At 50.1% G+C, this 12,934-nt stretch overlaps 1 protein-coding gene across 4 annotated transcripts in view; it reads left to right on the top strand.

Annotated features, from left to right (window-relative positions):
* Positions 1-11,851, top strand: part of St8sia5 (ST8 alpha-N-acetyl-neuraminide alpha-2,8-sialyltransferase 5) — a 59,913-nt gene extending 48,062 nt beyond the window's left edge. For 2 of the 4 annotated variants that reach the window (XM_051163693.1, XM_051163695.1), the window contains 5 exons: positions 433-519; positions 3,549-3,696; positions 6,482-6,594; positions 9,141-9,233; positions 10,485-11,851. In XM_051163693.1, the coding sequence (XP_051019650.1) occupies positions 433-519; positions 3,549-3,696; positions 6,482-6,594; positions 9,141-9,233; positions 10,485-10,953 (910 nt within the window). In that variant the 3' untranslated portion in view covers positions 10,954-11,851. The remainder of the gene's footprint in view (positions 1-432; positions 520-3,548; positions 3,697-6,481; positions 6,595-9,140; positions 9,234-10,484) is intronic. The other 2 variants (XM_051163694.1, XM_051163696.1) reach the window with 1 other exon arrangement.
* Positions 11,852-12,934: the final 1,083 nt, after the last annotated feature.

Raw genomic sequence — 12,934 nt, forward strand, 5'->3', positions numbered from 1 at the left:
TAAGAGATCTTATAACTACAGAGTCCTAGAAATGGGAAGCATGCTACACATGCAGGGCCATACCAGGTGGGGTAGGCGGAGTTCAGTGCCCACCAGAGGCAAGAGCGAGGGGCAAGCCTGGCTGAGATCTGTGGGAAACAGGCTTAGGATCAGCTAGTTTGAATAATTTGAGCTGGTTCTAAGGCTCAGGTCTGATGCCTAGTGCAGGCAGGATTAGGGTAGAGGATGTCTAACTCTCTACAGTTTGCACACAAAGGTCAGCTCTTGGGTTTCTGGCTTGCCTTGAGAATTAGCCTCACACCAAGAATAAAGGAATAGAACCCCAGCCACCAACTTGGCATGTAGGGGAGGGGACGGGAGGGCCTTTGGAAACAGTGATGACACACGGTGCAACCTTACCTCTTGCCTGGCCCCTGTCCACTGCTCTCACAGGGTGAAGCAGTCTGACCTGTTTGACAGGTGGAAGAGCCTCCAGATATGCAAGTGGGCAATGGACACCTCTGAAGCCAGCCTCTTCAAGTATGCATCACCGTCTGCCTTCCTTCTTCCTGCTGCTCTTCAGCTGCCCATCAGCTGCCCATCATCCTGTAACACCTAGTTCTCAGTGGGCATCTACCTGGAGCTGGCCTCAAGGGGGTTAGGAATATGGACAGTGGCAAGGCCAGCTTGGCCAGCTGGTATCCCCCATGCTTTGTTGTGGTCCTCAATGTGGCCTTACAAGGTTGGACCAGTCACTTCTAGCTCAGGCTGATGGACACCAAGGCTCCAAGAGGTGTTGTACTTGCTTAAGGTCTCTTCATAGCCCTTACAATCTCATTATCCCCACCTCCCCATCCTGGGACAGTGGCTCTACCCACCTTCTTGGAGCCCCTGTGTTCATGTTTCTGTTTGACATCTGAACCTGGCTGTTGATTTTCATTTCCTTCTGAAAATGTTTTAAATTATTTATTACTTTTTTATGTGCACTGGCATTTTGCCTGCATGTACATATGAGTGAGGGTGCTGATCCCCTGGAACTGGAGTTACAGATAGTTGTGAGCTGCCATGTGCGTGCTGGGAATTGAACCCAGGTCCATTGAAAGAGCAGCCAGTGCTCTTAGCCATTGAGCCATCTCTCCAGCCCTGGCTGTTGATTTTCTTAGTCGTTGTCTAACCACAATTAACAGGCAATAAGCTCTGGGAGGGGCAGTAGCTGTATCTCCGGGCTCTCCTATGGGAACCAAACAGATGAGAGGCATCCAAAAATGCTTTTTTGTTAATGATGAGCTTTGGGGTTTTCTCCATTACTAGCCTCCTGCCAGCTGTGGTCTCACGCCAGGGCGGGTAGACCTTACACTAAGAAATTGATGTGGTCCGGGCAACTTGTGTCTAAACTGGGTCCCAGCCACTCAGGTTCAAGTTTAAATGAACCGAGGAGCTACTGGCACAAAGGAGTATCACACAGGAGGCTGTAGGAAGTAGGTGTCACCAAGCATTTGTATTTTCTTTATCAATACTTTCAATTTGTGATAATTCCAGGTCAGGAAGTCTCCTCTCCTCTTCCTCCTCCTCCCTCCCTATCTCTCTGGATAGGGTCTAACTGAGTAGCCTAGGATGGCTTCAAACTCATAATCTTGCCTTTAACACTCGAGTGCTCAGCTTATAGTGTGTGGGAGTAGGAGTATACAGCGGCATACTTTTAGAAATATAGCTATGTGATATTAATAAGCCCCAATGAGCAGGTGTCAGAGGCCTCTTTGAGGCTGCCGAATCCTAGCCCTGGTTAGAGGAGACCCACCTCCACCCCTACCACACACACACCATGAAAGTTCTAGTGAGCCTGGGCAAAGTACCACAGCATGCAAGACAGATCCAGAATCTGCCCCTCTGAAGTACAGCTTCATGCTCTTCTCTCTAGATGTCCTGGGGGGTTGGGGCAGGGCTTAAACACACGGAAACTGATAAACAGCAAGCACAGAGTGAGCCAGTGAGGTGTGCATGGATGTGGGCCAGGCTGAGTTGGGACAGAGGTCTCATCTAAAACAATACTGACATGACAGGCTCACTTGCCAGGCTCTGGCCTTCCTTTGGAAGCCTTAGTCAAATTCTAAAATCAAATTCTCCACAGAAAGAGCCCTGGATGACTAGCAGCCAGGTGATTTCCCGGTGAAGATTTCCCAGCAAGATGTGAAATCATAAAAAAAAGTATTTACCTCTAATCTTTTGGTTCTGGCAAGCTGGAGTCATAGAATTATGGAGGGTCAGACATGGAAAAGCCAACCCTGTGTTTTATAAATGAGGAAATTGAGGCCCAGAGAGGAGAGATATCTGCCTGGAGTCTACAGCGGCAGGAAACAAGGCAGAACACAGAGACCAAGGCCTCTGGATGCTAAGTGTCAACTCATAGTTCCACCTCAGAGCTCTGAGAACATTCCAGACCTCCTGGGCCTGCCGGTGGTCATCACAGGTCTCTGTGGAGGAGGTGATCCATCCCCCAAGGCTGTCTGGACCCTGCAGGGGACGGAGCCTGCAGCAGTGTGTACTCCAGGCTCTGGCTCCAGTACTCCAGGAGGCAGTGATCTGTGCCTGTGGTCACAGTCAGAACCTATTAAGTTTCCAAGACACGGGGCAAGATTGCCCAGGAGGTAACCCTATTAAGAGCTCTTTTGGAAAGGCCTGGAGAAAAGAGGAAAACAGCAGCCCTGTTTCCCTCGGGCTTCTCGTATGTTTTCTTTTAAATTTGGTGTCTGAGCTTTAATCTACAGCTCAGCTTTGACTGTTTCTGAGAGAAAAAGTCTTCTAACTAACTAATTAATTAACTAACTAACCAACTAACTAAATTTCTTCTCTCACTCTTCCACTTCCTCACTCCCCCCCCCCTTTTTTTCTTCCTTTATTTTTATACTGAATTCCTGAATCTTCTTTTAGGAACCATGTTCCACCCTCTGCAGGAAGGCAGCTGGTACTAACCCAGCATCCCCAGTCTGGCCCTACCCTCTTCCTAAGTCCGCTTCTGAGTAACAGAAATGGCACTTTGGGTGGCCATAGGGGCCTTGGGATGTGAGATAAGGGGAGGTCTTTGTTGAGTGTTGGCCATGGGGTCTGAGACCCTAAAGATTTCTGGCTTCAGGTCACTGGATGAGTGATGTGGGAAGAACATGTCCTGGAGGTGGGTGGACTTCTGAGGCAGGGAGTCTCGTTGCAGCTGAGTGGGTACTGGTCAAGGCCTGGCTGGCTTGGCTGTCACAGCACAGTTTGAACATGCCCATGCTGAGTGCTGTGTGAGAGTTAGAGAGGTTCAGACCCTGGTACCCGGCTTTTCCTTCCAGCCCAAGTAGGTTATTGTATGGTTAGTCTGTGCCGCAGCTTTCAAAGACAGGAGCCATCATGGAAGTACGGCAGCCAGAGCTTCCCAAATAGGAAGCTAACCTGGGTCCGAGAGGGGGAGGGAGGAGGGCAGGTGCCATGAAGATGCTGAGGAGGAGGATAGGAATTGAGTGTGGTAATGGGGTGGAAAGGAAGGGTCCCCTCTATGCTCTGCCCAGTGTCACTCCTGTCTCCATGCCTAGCAGGTCCACCTTGTCCAGGTGCTGCAATGCCCCCAGCTTTCTCTTCACCACCCAGAAGAACACCCCGATTGAGACAAATCTCAGGTATGAGGTGGACTCCAGTGGCTTCTATCACATCAACCAGGAGGTCTTCAAAATGTTTCCCAAGGTACATCCCCTACATGGTGGTCTGACGGGGGAGCAATGGGTGGTCAGTCTCTGTGGCAGGGCCCCAAATCTGCACAGCATGCCTTGCACTCTGCACGCAGATGCTTTGGCCTCCTCCACTGCACAGCGTGCCTTGCACTCTGCATGCAGATGCTGGTCTCGTGCAGCCAGTGGTCTGTAGCCCAGTAGCCCATCCACTGTGTTTCCTGAGGAGTCCTGTCTGGGCATGACAGTGCTAACTAGCTATAGTTTTAATGATCTGGGGTCAAAACAGGTTAAAATTCTGCCTCTATCATTGCATGCTGAGGACGTTCCACATCTATCTAGAAGAGGGATTAATTGCACCTTGATCCCTCCCCTGAGGTAGGTACAAGAGAAAAAAAAATGCATACAAAGCATGTGACACCAGAAAGCAGGCCTAAGACACAGCCAGGCCTGAGGGTCAACCACCGCAGATAACCTTGGTGTCATTGTATAAGAAGGTCTTTCCTTAACATTTATTAGTTATGCATAATGATTGTTTTTATTATGCCATTTTCACACATGGCTTTATAGTCATGCATTTTAATCATAGTCCCTCCACTGCCACTACCGCCAACCTAGTTCCTCTCCAATGCCCCTTCCCCTTACCAACTAGTCCCCTCTCATCCACTTTTTCTTCAGTAACTCAATGGGTTTTATTGTGGTTGCATACAGGTGCGTGGGCTAGTAGCCCATGAGTATCCTACCCAGCAGCCGCTAACTGCCTATAGATGCTCAGGGAAGGCTCCATCCCCATTCCATGACAGCATGTTGGCTGGTCCAGTCTTGTGTAGTAATCACGGCCACTGTGAATTCAAAAGTGCCACCCCCATGCCTTGCCCAGATGCCCAGAAGACAGCATTCCACCAAACTCCACTCCATGCCATATTTCTTCCATTGTATCCTCTCTCTTCCCACTATGTTTGTTCCCTGAGCCTTGAAGAAGATGCTATGTATGCCCCACTTATGGTTGCCCATAAATTATCGCTTATTCTCAGCACTTTGTCTAGTTATTAATCTTTGCAATTATGCACACTGGCCAGCGCAAAAGGAGCTTCTCTGAACAAAGCTGACAGCAACACTTATCTATAGGGATACATATAATTATTTTGAAGACAATTTGGTGGGCACATCATGTCCTTTTGGTATGTCAACAGCTTTAGATTCCTCACTGGGCCTCATGACCTCCCAGCCATGGGATTTGGGCCAGACTTGTAGTATCAGCTGTGATTTCTCTTCTGTGCATCAGGACTCAGTTCCAGTGAGAACACGGTTCTTTGTCTCCACACAGACTTGCCATTACTACTCCTGTGAGCACACCTTTCTGGCCAGTCGTTAGTGTAGCGCTTGGGTGATCTTTTTCCCCTTTATAGTCTCAGTTTCTTTATGACACTGGGATTCGTAGCAGGTTTGGTTGCCCACAATGCATCTACAGTATCAGAGATGCTGTGTGAAGGTGCGGCTGGTCAGGGGTCATGGTCATTTGGACGGGCTGAGAGCTGGTATACATCCAAGTTCTGTAGTCTTTGGGAAGGAGGTGCAGAACTTGTACTTTTGGCTGGTTCACACAGTTCTGTGGTGTTGGGGTGCTATGGCTTTGGCAGGAGGGGGTGGCAAGGGTGTGTTCATGATTATGTTCTGGAAGGAGAGCTCTGGGATGCCCCGCATATTTTAGCAGGCCAGGGGAGGTGCTAAAATGATAAAACCAGAGTCTCTCTGTACATCCTATAGCCGATACCAGAGTGATCTGGCAAGATTTGGGCTCAGGGAAGGAGTGGAGGGCACAGCACAGAGCTGGAAAGGGTGGTGTTGAGCCACCGAGAGGGGTCTTTCAAGGCCCGGAGTGTGAGGCAGGTGGCAGACAAACATGCATCTTAAGCAAGTCATAGCATCATGTGACGTAGCCTGAGCTGGTCTACGGGTCCTCGGAGAGCCAGGGCATGAATTACTGAGGTCAGGAGACACAGCAGGGTCGTCACACCTTTCTCTGGAAAGAACCAGATAGTAAATAGTCCTGCAGGGCACATTATCACCATCACTACTTGCCACCATGGTCCCAGCATGGAAGTGGGCATGATCATGAGTCTTCACCTCAGTGACACAGACATCAGAAGTTTATATAATGTTCACATGTCCCATGTTTCCTTTGGGTGGATTCAGACCATTAAAAAATATTAATGTTATTCTCGTCTTGGTGGTCATACAGCAGATGTGGCCAATGACTTCCCAGCCCCTGAGTGATGGCATATGGCAGCTTCCCTTAGCTTACAGGGCTTTTAAAAGGTCAGCTTTCTGGCCGCCTGCCCACCTAGAGATTCCGATTCTGTGAGTTTGGGTAGAGCCTAGAAATGTCTCTCCCCCCCTTTAACTGTGAGACCCCAGACCTGTCTGGATCCTCTAGACCTGTCCCCACAGGGAAAAGGGGTCACAGACTCATGTGTGCAGCTCCTCTTGGTTGAGCCTAACTCCTGATGCAGTGTGGCTTCCTGGGGGACCCTCAGCTGATAGTTGGCTGGTGGGGGGCTGGGGGCGGGGCAAAGCAGCCCTGCACAGTCCTCGGTGTCAGAAAGGGGAGGAAGAGTCTCCTAATGCCGCAAGACCTTTCCTCCCTCTCCTCATCTGTAAGATGGGTTCCCTTTTCTCTCGTGTTCCAGACAAAGCTGCCTAGTTGGGTAGAGCTCACGGGGGTGGGAGGGGGGCAGACATGAAGCCTCAGGGGTGGGGTGGCACTGGCTGTGACACCATGCATGTTCGTTCCTCTCTAGGAAATGCCCTACTACCGATCTCAGTTTAAGAAATGTGCTGTGGTGGGCAACGGAGGCATCTTGAAGAACAGCGGCTGCGGGAAGGAGATCAACAGTGCTGACTTTGTCTTCCGGTAAGAGAGCTGCCTGGAGGTGCACCCGCTGCCTCCAAGGCCCTCCTCTCTGAGCCTTCCCCCCACTTCTCTCTGAGCCTTCCCCCCACGTGTGCCTCTGCCTCTGTGCTCTGCTTTAGCACACCTTCATGGTGCCAGGGACTTCTCACCCTTCTAGCCTTATACCTTTATGCAGGTTGTGGGGCTCGGGGGTTCTAGTTTCTAGTTTTCACAGCTGGGAGAGCATGTAAAAAGCAATGGCATTCTGGATGGGAGGCCCTAAGACTAACAGCCCTGTAGAGCTCCCACCTGCTCCCATGGTACCTACATGGGTGGTCCCTTTCCTCAAATGCTGGTGGGAGGAAGGATGTCTGTTACCTCACACAGGCTCTAATGGGCTAGAGAGGGGTCTTTGCATGTCCCTTGTCTTAGATGGATCTTTGCATGTCTCCTGCCTAATGTGGCGTGATCCTCTTTTCATGTGCGGATCCTCACTCTCCTTGTTATCTCTGCAAGGAAAATAGATTTAAAACGAGAGTTTCAAGGGCTGGAGAGGTGGCTCAGCAGCTAAAAACACCGGCTGCTCTCACCATTTCCTTTCCTGGCTGCCCCCACCTACACCGGTCTCCAGACTCCTACGCAGCTTGGTGTCACTCACAGGTGACATTTGACACCTGCCAACTGGAAGCATAGACACTTTATTGTTCAGTTTGGTGTATTTGGGGCTGTAGGAATAACCACGATAGTGTGACAAATTACCAGGAAGCCAGTGGCTTGAAACAGATAAGGTTTACAATGTTACAATCTGGAGATGGGATGGCTTAGCTGCTACCATTAAGATGACAGTGAGACCTTGTCTCCTCCCGAATGCTCTAGAGGGTGGTCGGCTGGCTTTTTCTACCTTAGACACTGCTTGCATTCCTTGGCTCATGGTCTGTCAGCTCTGCAGCATCTTCTGATCTCTTCCTCGAGTTCTGTTGTCACACATTCCACGCACATCTTCCCTTCGTTCCTTTTTGAGACAAATTCTCACTGAGAAGTCCAGGCCAGCGTCAAACTGCCATCTCCCTGCCAGGTCTCCTGTGCTGGGATTGCATCATGTGCCACCACACCCAGTTTGCATGTTTCTCTCTCCTTCCGTGCTGGCTATTCTTGGTTGTCAACTTGAACTTGACCTCATCTGAAATTACTGAAAATCCAGGTAGCTGGGCACACCTGTGTGTGATTTTTATTTTCGTAGTTAAATTGTTTGAAGTGAGAAGGCAAAGGCCCACTTTTAATCCAGATCTTTGAGGTGGGCCACACCTTCTACTGGCAGAACGGACATGGGAGAAGGAAGCTCACTCTCTTTGCGTGCTTGCCCTCCCTCTCGATGGAAAGTCCACCTGTTCACTGGCATGAGAGCCTACTTCTGGGAGATTCTGCCATGTGCTGAAGACCAGCTGAGACATCCAGCCTTATGGACTGAACTACTGGATTCTTGGACTTTACATAGGCAGACAGCCATTGTTGGGCTAGCTTAAACACAGCCTGTAAGCCATTCTAGTAAATCCCATATATTTATATGTGACTCCCCTATAATATACGAACCTCAATGATACATATTTTGGTACCAGAAATGGTTCTAGGGCAACAGAAATATAAGGATAAAAATTTTAAGTGTTTGCACTAGGCTTTCCAATTTGCCAACATCTATAGTTACTGAGGCTCAGAGAGTACTGAAAGCCCATGGTGTGAACTATTTTACAAAATTAAGGAGACAAATGCTTTTGATTATCTTGGTTTACCAATTGTGAAAGACAACAGCTTCGGTGACTCGGTATGTAAAACCTTTGACATTTTGTAGGAAAAAAAGGAAAATGAGGATGCTGTTTGGTTGTTCCTACTATCTCTGAATAAATTGTCAAAGGAAAAGAACGAGCTCATTAAAAAAAATATTAGCCAACTTGTAGCATCTCAGAATGTGGTGAAGGATAACAATGAACTCCGATAAAATGGACCGACTGCAGATGTGCATGAACAGTCTAAAGGTTTCTGAGTGTGCCCTGGGAGAGAATCTTCTCTCCAAACAGCCACACAGCTCAAGTTGTGTAAAGTCAAACCAAAGCCCTCATTATGAGATTGTCTGAATTACAGCAAAAACTCAAGTCCCAGCCTCAGAGGGTATCAGTGGCTAAAGGGATTACATTAAGAACAGGATCCTGTAACTTGGGATATAAATGTGTTGGAGAAGTCTTGGGCCCCCAGACAAGGGGATGCTTTCTGCATCTCTCTGCTTACACCCTCTTATGGAGGCCCAGCGACGACCACAGCTTTCAGGAACATGTTTTCAGTGATAGTCTCAGAACGCATCGCCATGGTTGTGACTTGGGTAAGACTAAGGACTGTATGTTTGTTACACAGAGCAGAAAAGACCTTTGTCTTAGCCAGCCACAGAGATCCTGCCCAGCTGGTGACCTCTGTCTCTTTCTGACCTATCTGCACATCCTTTCCTTCCCTTCTCCCTCCCCCTTCCAGCCCCCTGCAGGCAACTGACCAACTAACTATGTGAGGCTGTCTCTCTGCAGGTGCAACCTGCCCCCCATCTCAGGGATATATACCACAGATGTGGGAGAGAAGACAGATGTAGTCACCGTGAATCCCAGCATCATAATTGACAGGTCAGTGGTCCTCTTTCTAGAGCTGTCTTTTGGTGGCCACCAGTCACTTGCAACCACTGGGCACTGAGAATATGACTGGAACTGGTGGAGACAGGCCAGCTGTCTGCCTGAAGCACTCATTGGTTACCAAAGACTTAATGCAAACCAAGGAACTCAACACATCTTGTTGGTTTTTACATTAAAAATATGCTAAAGTGATAGCATCTTTATATTTAGTTAAATAAAATATAAAATTTTATTTTTTTAATAATGTACCTCATTTCTTGTTAACTTCCATACGTGGGGCCTGGATTGTATTTCTTTTGGGCAGTTGTTACCTGGTAGTGGTGAGGAACCCTTCAGGTTCTGGGGGCAGGCAGTCTCTAGATATTGGGGGGCATGGGACTTGGCTCACGCAAAGATCTGAGTTCTCACCTGCCTCCTGTCTGTGGATGTGCCTGAGGGGTTTGCAGGAGCTAGTGTGTTGAGATCCCTGCTCCTAGTCAGCCTGGCCAGAGGGTGGGTAAGAGGGACAAGAGGGGGAAGAGTTGCTAAGTTGTATCAGATGCCAATAGCCAGGAGCCTTCAGAGAACAGAGAGAGCTGCACAGGGATGGAGGGATTGCCACTGCAAAGGACATGCAGGCAGAAGCTAAGGAGAGGCCCAGCCAGGCCAGGCAGCTGATCATCTGGTGGTCACTCCCAATCTTAGGGAAAAGAGTGCAGGGATATGGTATGTGGCTCCACCTCCCAGCCAAAGCCCCTTGTACCTTCCTTGGCTGTCTTTGCCATCTGTTTTCCCATAGCCATACACTAGCTATTCAGCCTGTGTGGTATCTTTTTCTGTGCCCACTTAAACCAACCAACCAATCAACTAACCCACCAACAAAACCTTCAATCTTTGAGAAAGGCCACTCTCCTGGGTAAAGACTCCCTCTCCCGGCCCTGTTCTGAGGGACTGAGTTCAATATCCAGGGCCCAGGTGATGGAAGAAGAGAACTGACTCTGGCAGTTCCCCCCACACACTCTCTGTCATGTGTGCCCCCATCTGTAAACGAACAAACAAAACAAATAAGGAAAGGAGGCAAAAGAGGGGAGGCTAGGTGGCCCTGTCAGTCCTATGTGGGGGAAAAGAAGGGGTTGAAAGGTGGGAGCTGAGGGGTGCGAAGTGGGATGTTAGTGTGAAGCTGGGGCCAGGGGCTTGGGTGGAGAGGTTAGGTTGCAAGGACAAGGACGCACAGGGCTTGCTGCTCTTCATTCTGCCACCCTGCAGGTTCCACAAGCTGGAGAAGTGGCGGCGACCGTTCTTCAGAGTGCTGCAGAAGTACGAGAACGCCTCGGTGCTGCTGCCAGCGTTCTACAACGAACGGAACACCCTCGTGTCCTTCCGTGTCAAGTACATGCTGGACGACTTCCAGTCACAGCAGCGGGTCTACTTCTTCCACCCACAGTACCTGTCCAACGTGTCGCGCTACTGGCTCAGCCTAGGCGTGCGCGCAAGGCGCATCAGCACTGGCCTCATCCTGGTTACTGCAGCCCTGGAGCTCTGCGAGGAGGTGCACCTGTTCGGTTTCTGGGCCTTCCCCATGAACCCCTCTGGCTTCTATATCACACATCATTACTATGACAACATCAAGCCCAAGCCTGGCTTCCACGCCATGCCCTCGGAGATCTTCACCTTTCTGCGCATGCACAGCCGCGGCATCCTCCGCGTGCACACAGGCCCCTGTGATGACTGCTGAAAGACAGGCCCACCAGGGTGGCTCAGCTCCCATCCTCCTTCACGAAGGGTTCTCTGGCCCGGCCATTCTGGCTGCAGTCACTCCCTAAGGATTTAGGGATTGTGTGTGGGTCCTGGGGAGGGAGGGAGGCATAGAGTCTATCAAAGCCAGCTCTATTCCAAGCCTCTACTCTGTGCCTCCTTTTAGCTGCTGGACCACTCTCAGGGGACAGGGGCCTCATAAGCACATTTCCTCTCAGTTTCGACTTCCCAGAGAACACCAACTGTAGTGGCCTGCTTGCAGCTAAGAACAGACTTAGCAGGTGATACCTTCACTTAACAGGAAAGAGCACAGGTCCAGGTCTCATTCAGATCTTTGGCTGCCCAAGTTTCATCCTGGGGACTCAGCCATGAATCACCGTCTAGAATCTCAGGGCTCAGAGGCCAGCCCTTCCAGGGAACAGACAGTGGCTGGGTGTTCTGGTCCTACCACCTGGTTGAGCTCAAAAGGCTTCAGGGATATCTAACCAAGGCCTGTGTTAGCATCTCCCTAAGACTCCAGGAGCTGAGAGCCATGTCCCTTAAAACAGTCCTTGGACACACACAGCCTTGGTGCCTCTAGGTTCCAGCCTGCATTTTACATTGACAAGAAGGAAATAAACAAGACCAGCCATTTGCACTAAGATCTTCAAGCCAATGCTATTGACTCAGTATGTGCTTAGTAATTCGCTTCCTGTTCTGCCTCCCTATTTTCAGTTCCATTTTAATCAGAGTTATTTATAAAGATCTGTTCCTCTTTATGTCCCTGAATACTGCAGAATCTTGTTAACACTGTATTCCTGAATAGGGATCGTCAGCTGGAAAGCGCCTGGTCACACGAGCCTCGTGGATGGCAGCTAGCTGGGTCTTTGACACCAACATCTCTGATGTTTGTTGTGAAAATGACATACCCAGGGCATATGCCTGTTGTCGCTAAGTCCACGGTTAGGCGGAATCAGCTTAGGCTGAGGGGTTCTCATGCCATCAGCATCTGAAAGTCCTTCCAGTTGCTTCCTCCTGTGTTTTCCCACCCTAAGTGCGAAGATGCCTAATGGTCACTTGGAACTGTGGAATGTCTGTGTGGGGAAGACTTTAGCCTGCATGCCCTCCCTCTGACTCTTTCCCTCCCTCCATCCTCTTCCTCTCTCCTTTCTTCTTCTTCCTTTCTTCCCTCCCTTCTTTAGACATCTCTAAAAAGCCTGTTCTGATCTGGTCTGCAGTTGGTCTGGGGAGGATTCCTCTGTGGTTTGGGGAGAGGACACCTGTGTGGTCTGGGGAGAGGACTCCTGTGTGGTCTGGGGAGAGGACTCCTCTGTGGTCTGGAGAGAGGACTCCTCTGTGGTCTGGGGAGGGCTCCTCTGTGGTCTAGGGAGGGCTCTTTTGTGGTCTGAGGAGGACTCCTCTGTGGTCTGGGGAGGGCTCCTCTGTAGTCTGGGGAGGGCTCCTCTGTGGGATGAGAGGACTCCTCTGTGGTCTGGAGAGGACTCCTCTGTGGTCTGGGGAGGATTCTTTGACAGAGGCATCAGCTCTGTTTTCGGCAGGGAAGCAGACAGGTCACATCCACACTTCAGCCTGGCATACCACTCTGGGGAGGAGCTGTGAGACCACCCTAGGCAGGCCTTCCGTCTGACCTCACTTGGCAGGTTCCAGCACAGGCCCTGCTGAGATAGACAAGAGAGCACTGGCCCAGAGGTTTCTGACCAGCTCCAGTTCTAGCCTCTGACTTTTCTGAGCCTTTTTCCTCTGGGCTCTGGCCTGCAGGTACTTGGGTCTCATTCCACACTCACGTGTTTGGATACTGTCTTTCTGAGCTCCAGCTACTGGGAGGCCCTCAGGAGGCCCAGATCCTTTGTCTTTGGGGATGTGGGGTCATGGAGCAGCTGCTGAAGCACACAGGGCAGCACACTTGGGTAAAACAGGAGCCACCACACAAAGACAGGGGTGCTTATGGCTTTCTGGGCTTG

This window comes from Acomys russatus, chromosome 20, assembly GCF_903995435.1.
Source record: "Acomys russatus chromosome 20, mAcoRus1.1, whole genome shotgun sequence".
NCBI classification, from domain to species: domain Eukaryota; kingdom Metazoa; phylum Chordata; class Mammalia; order Rodentia; family Muridae; genus Acomys; species Acomys russatus.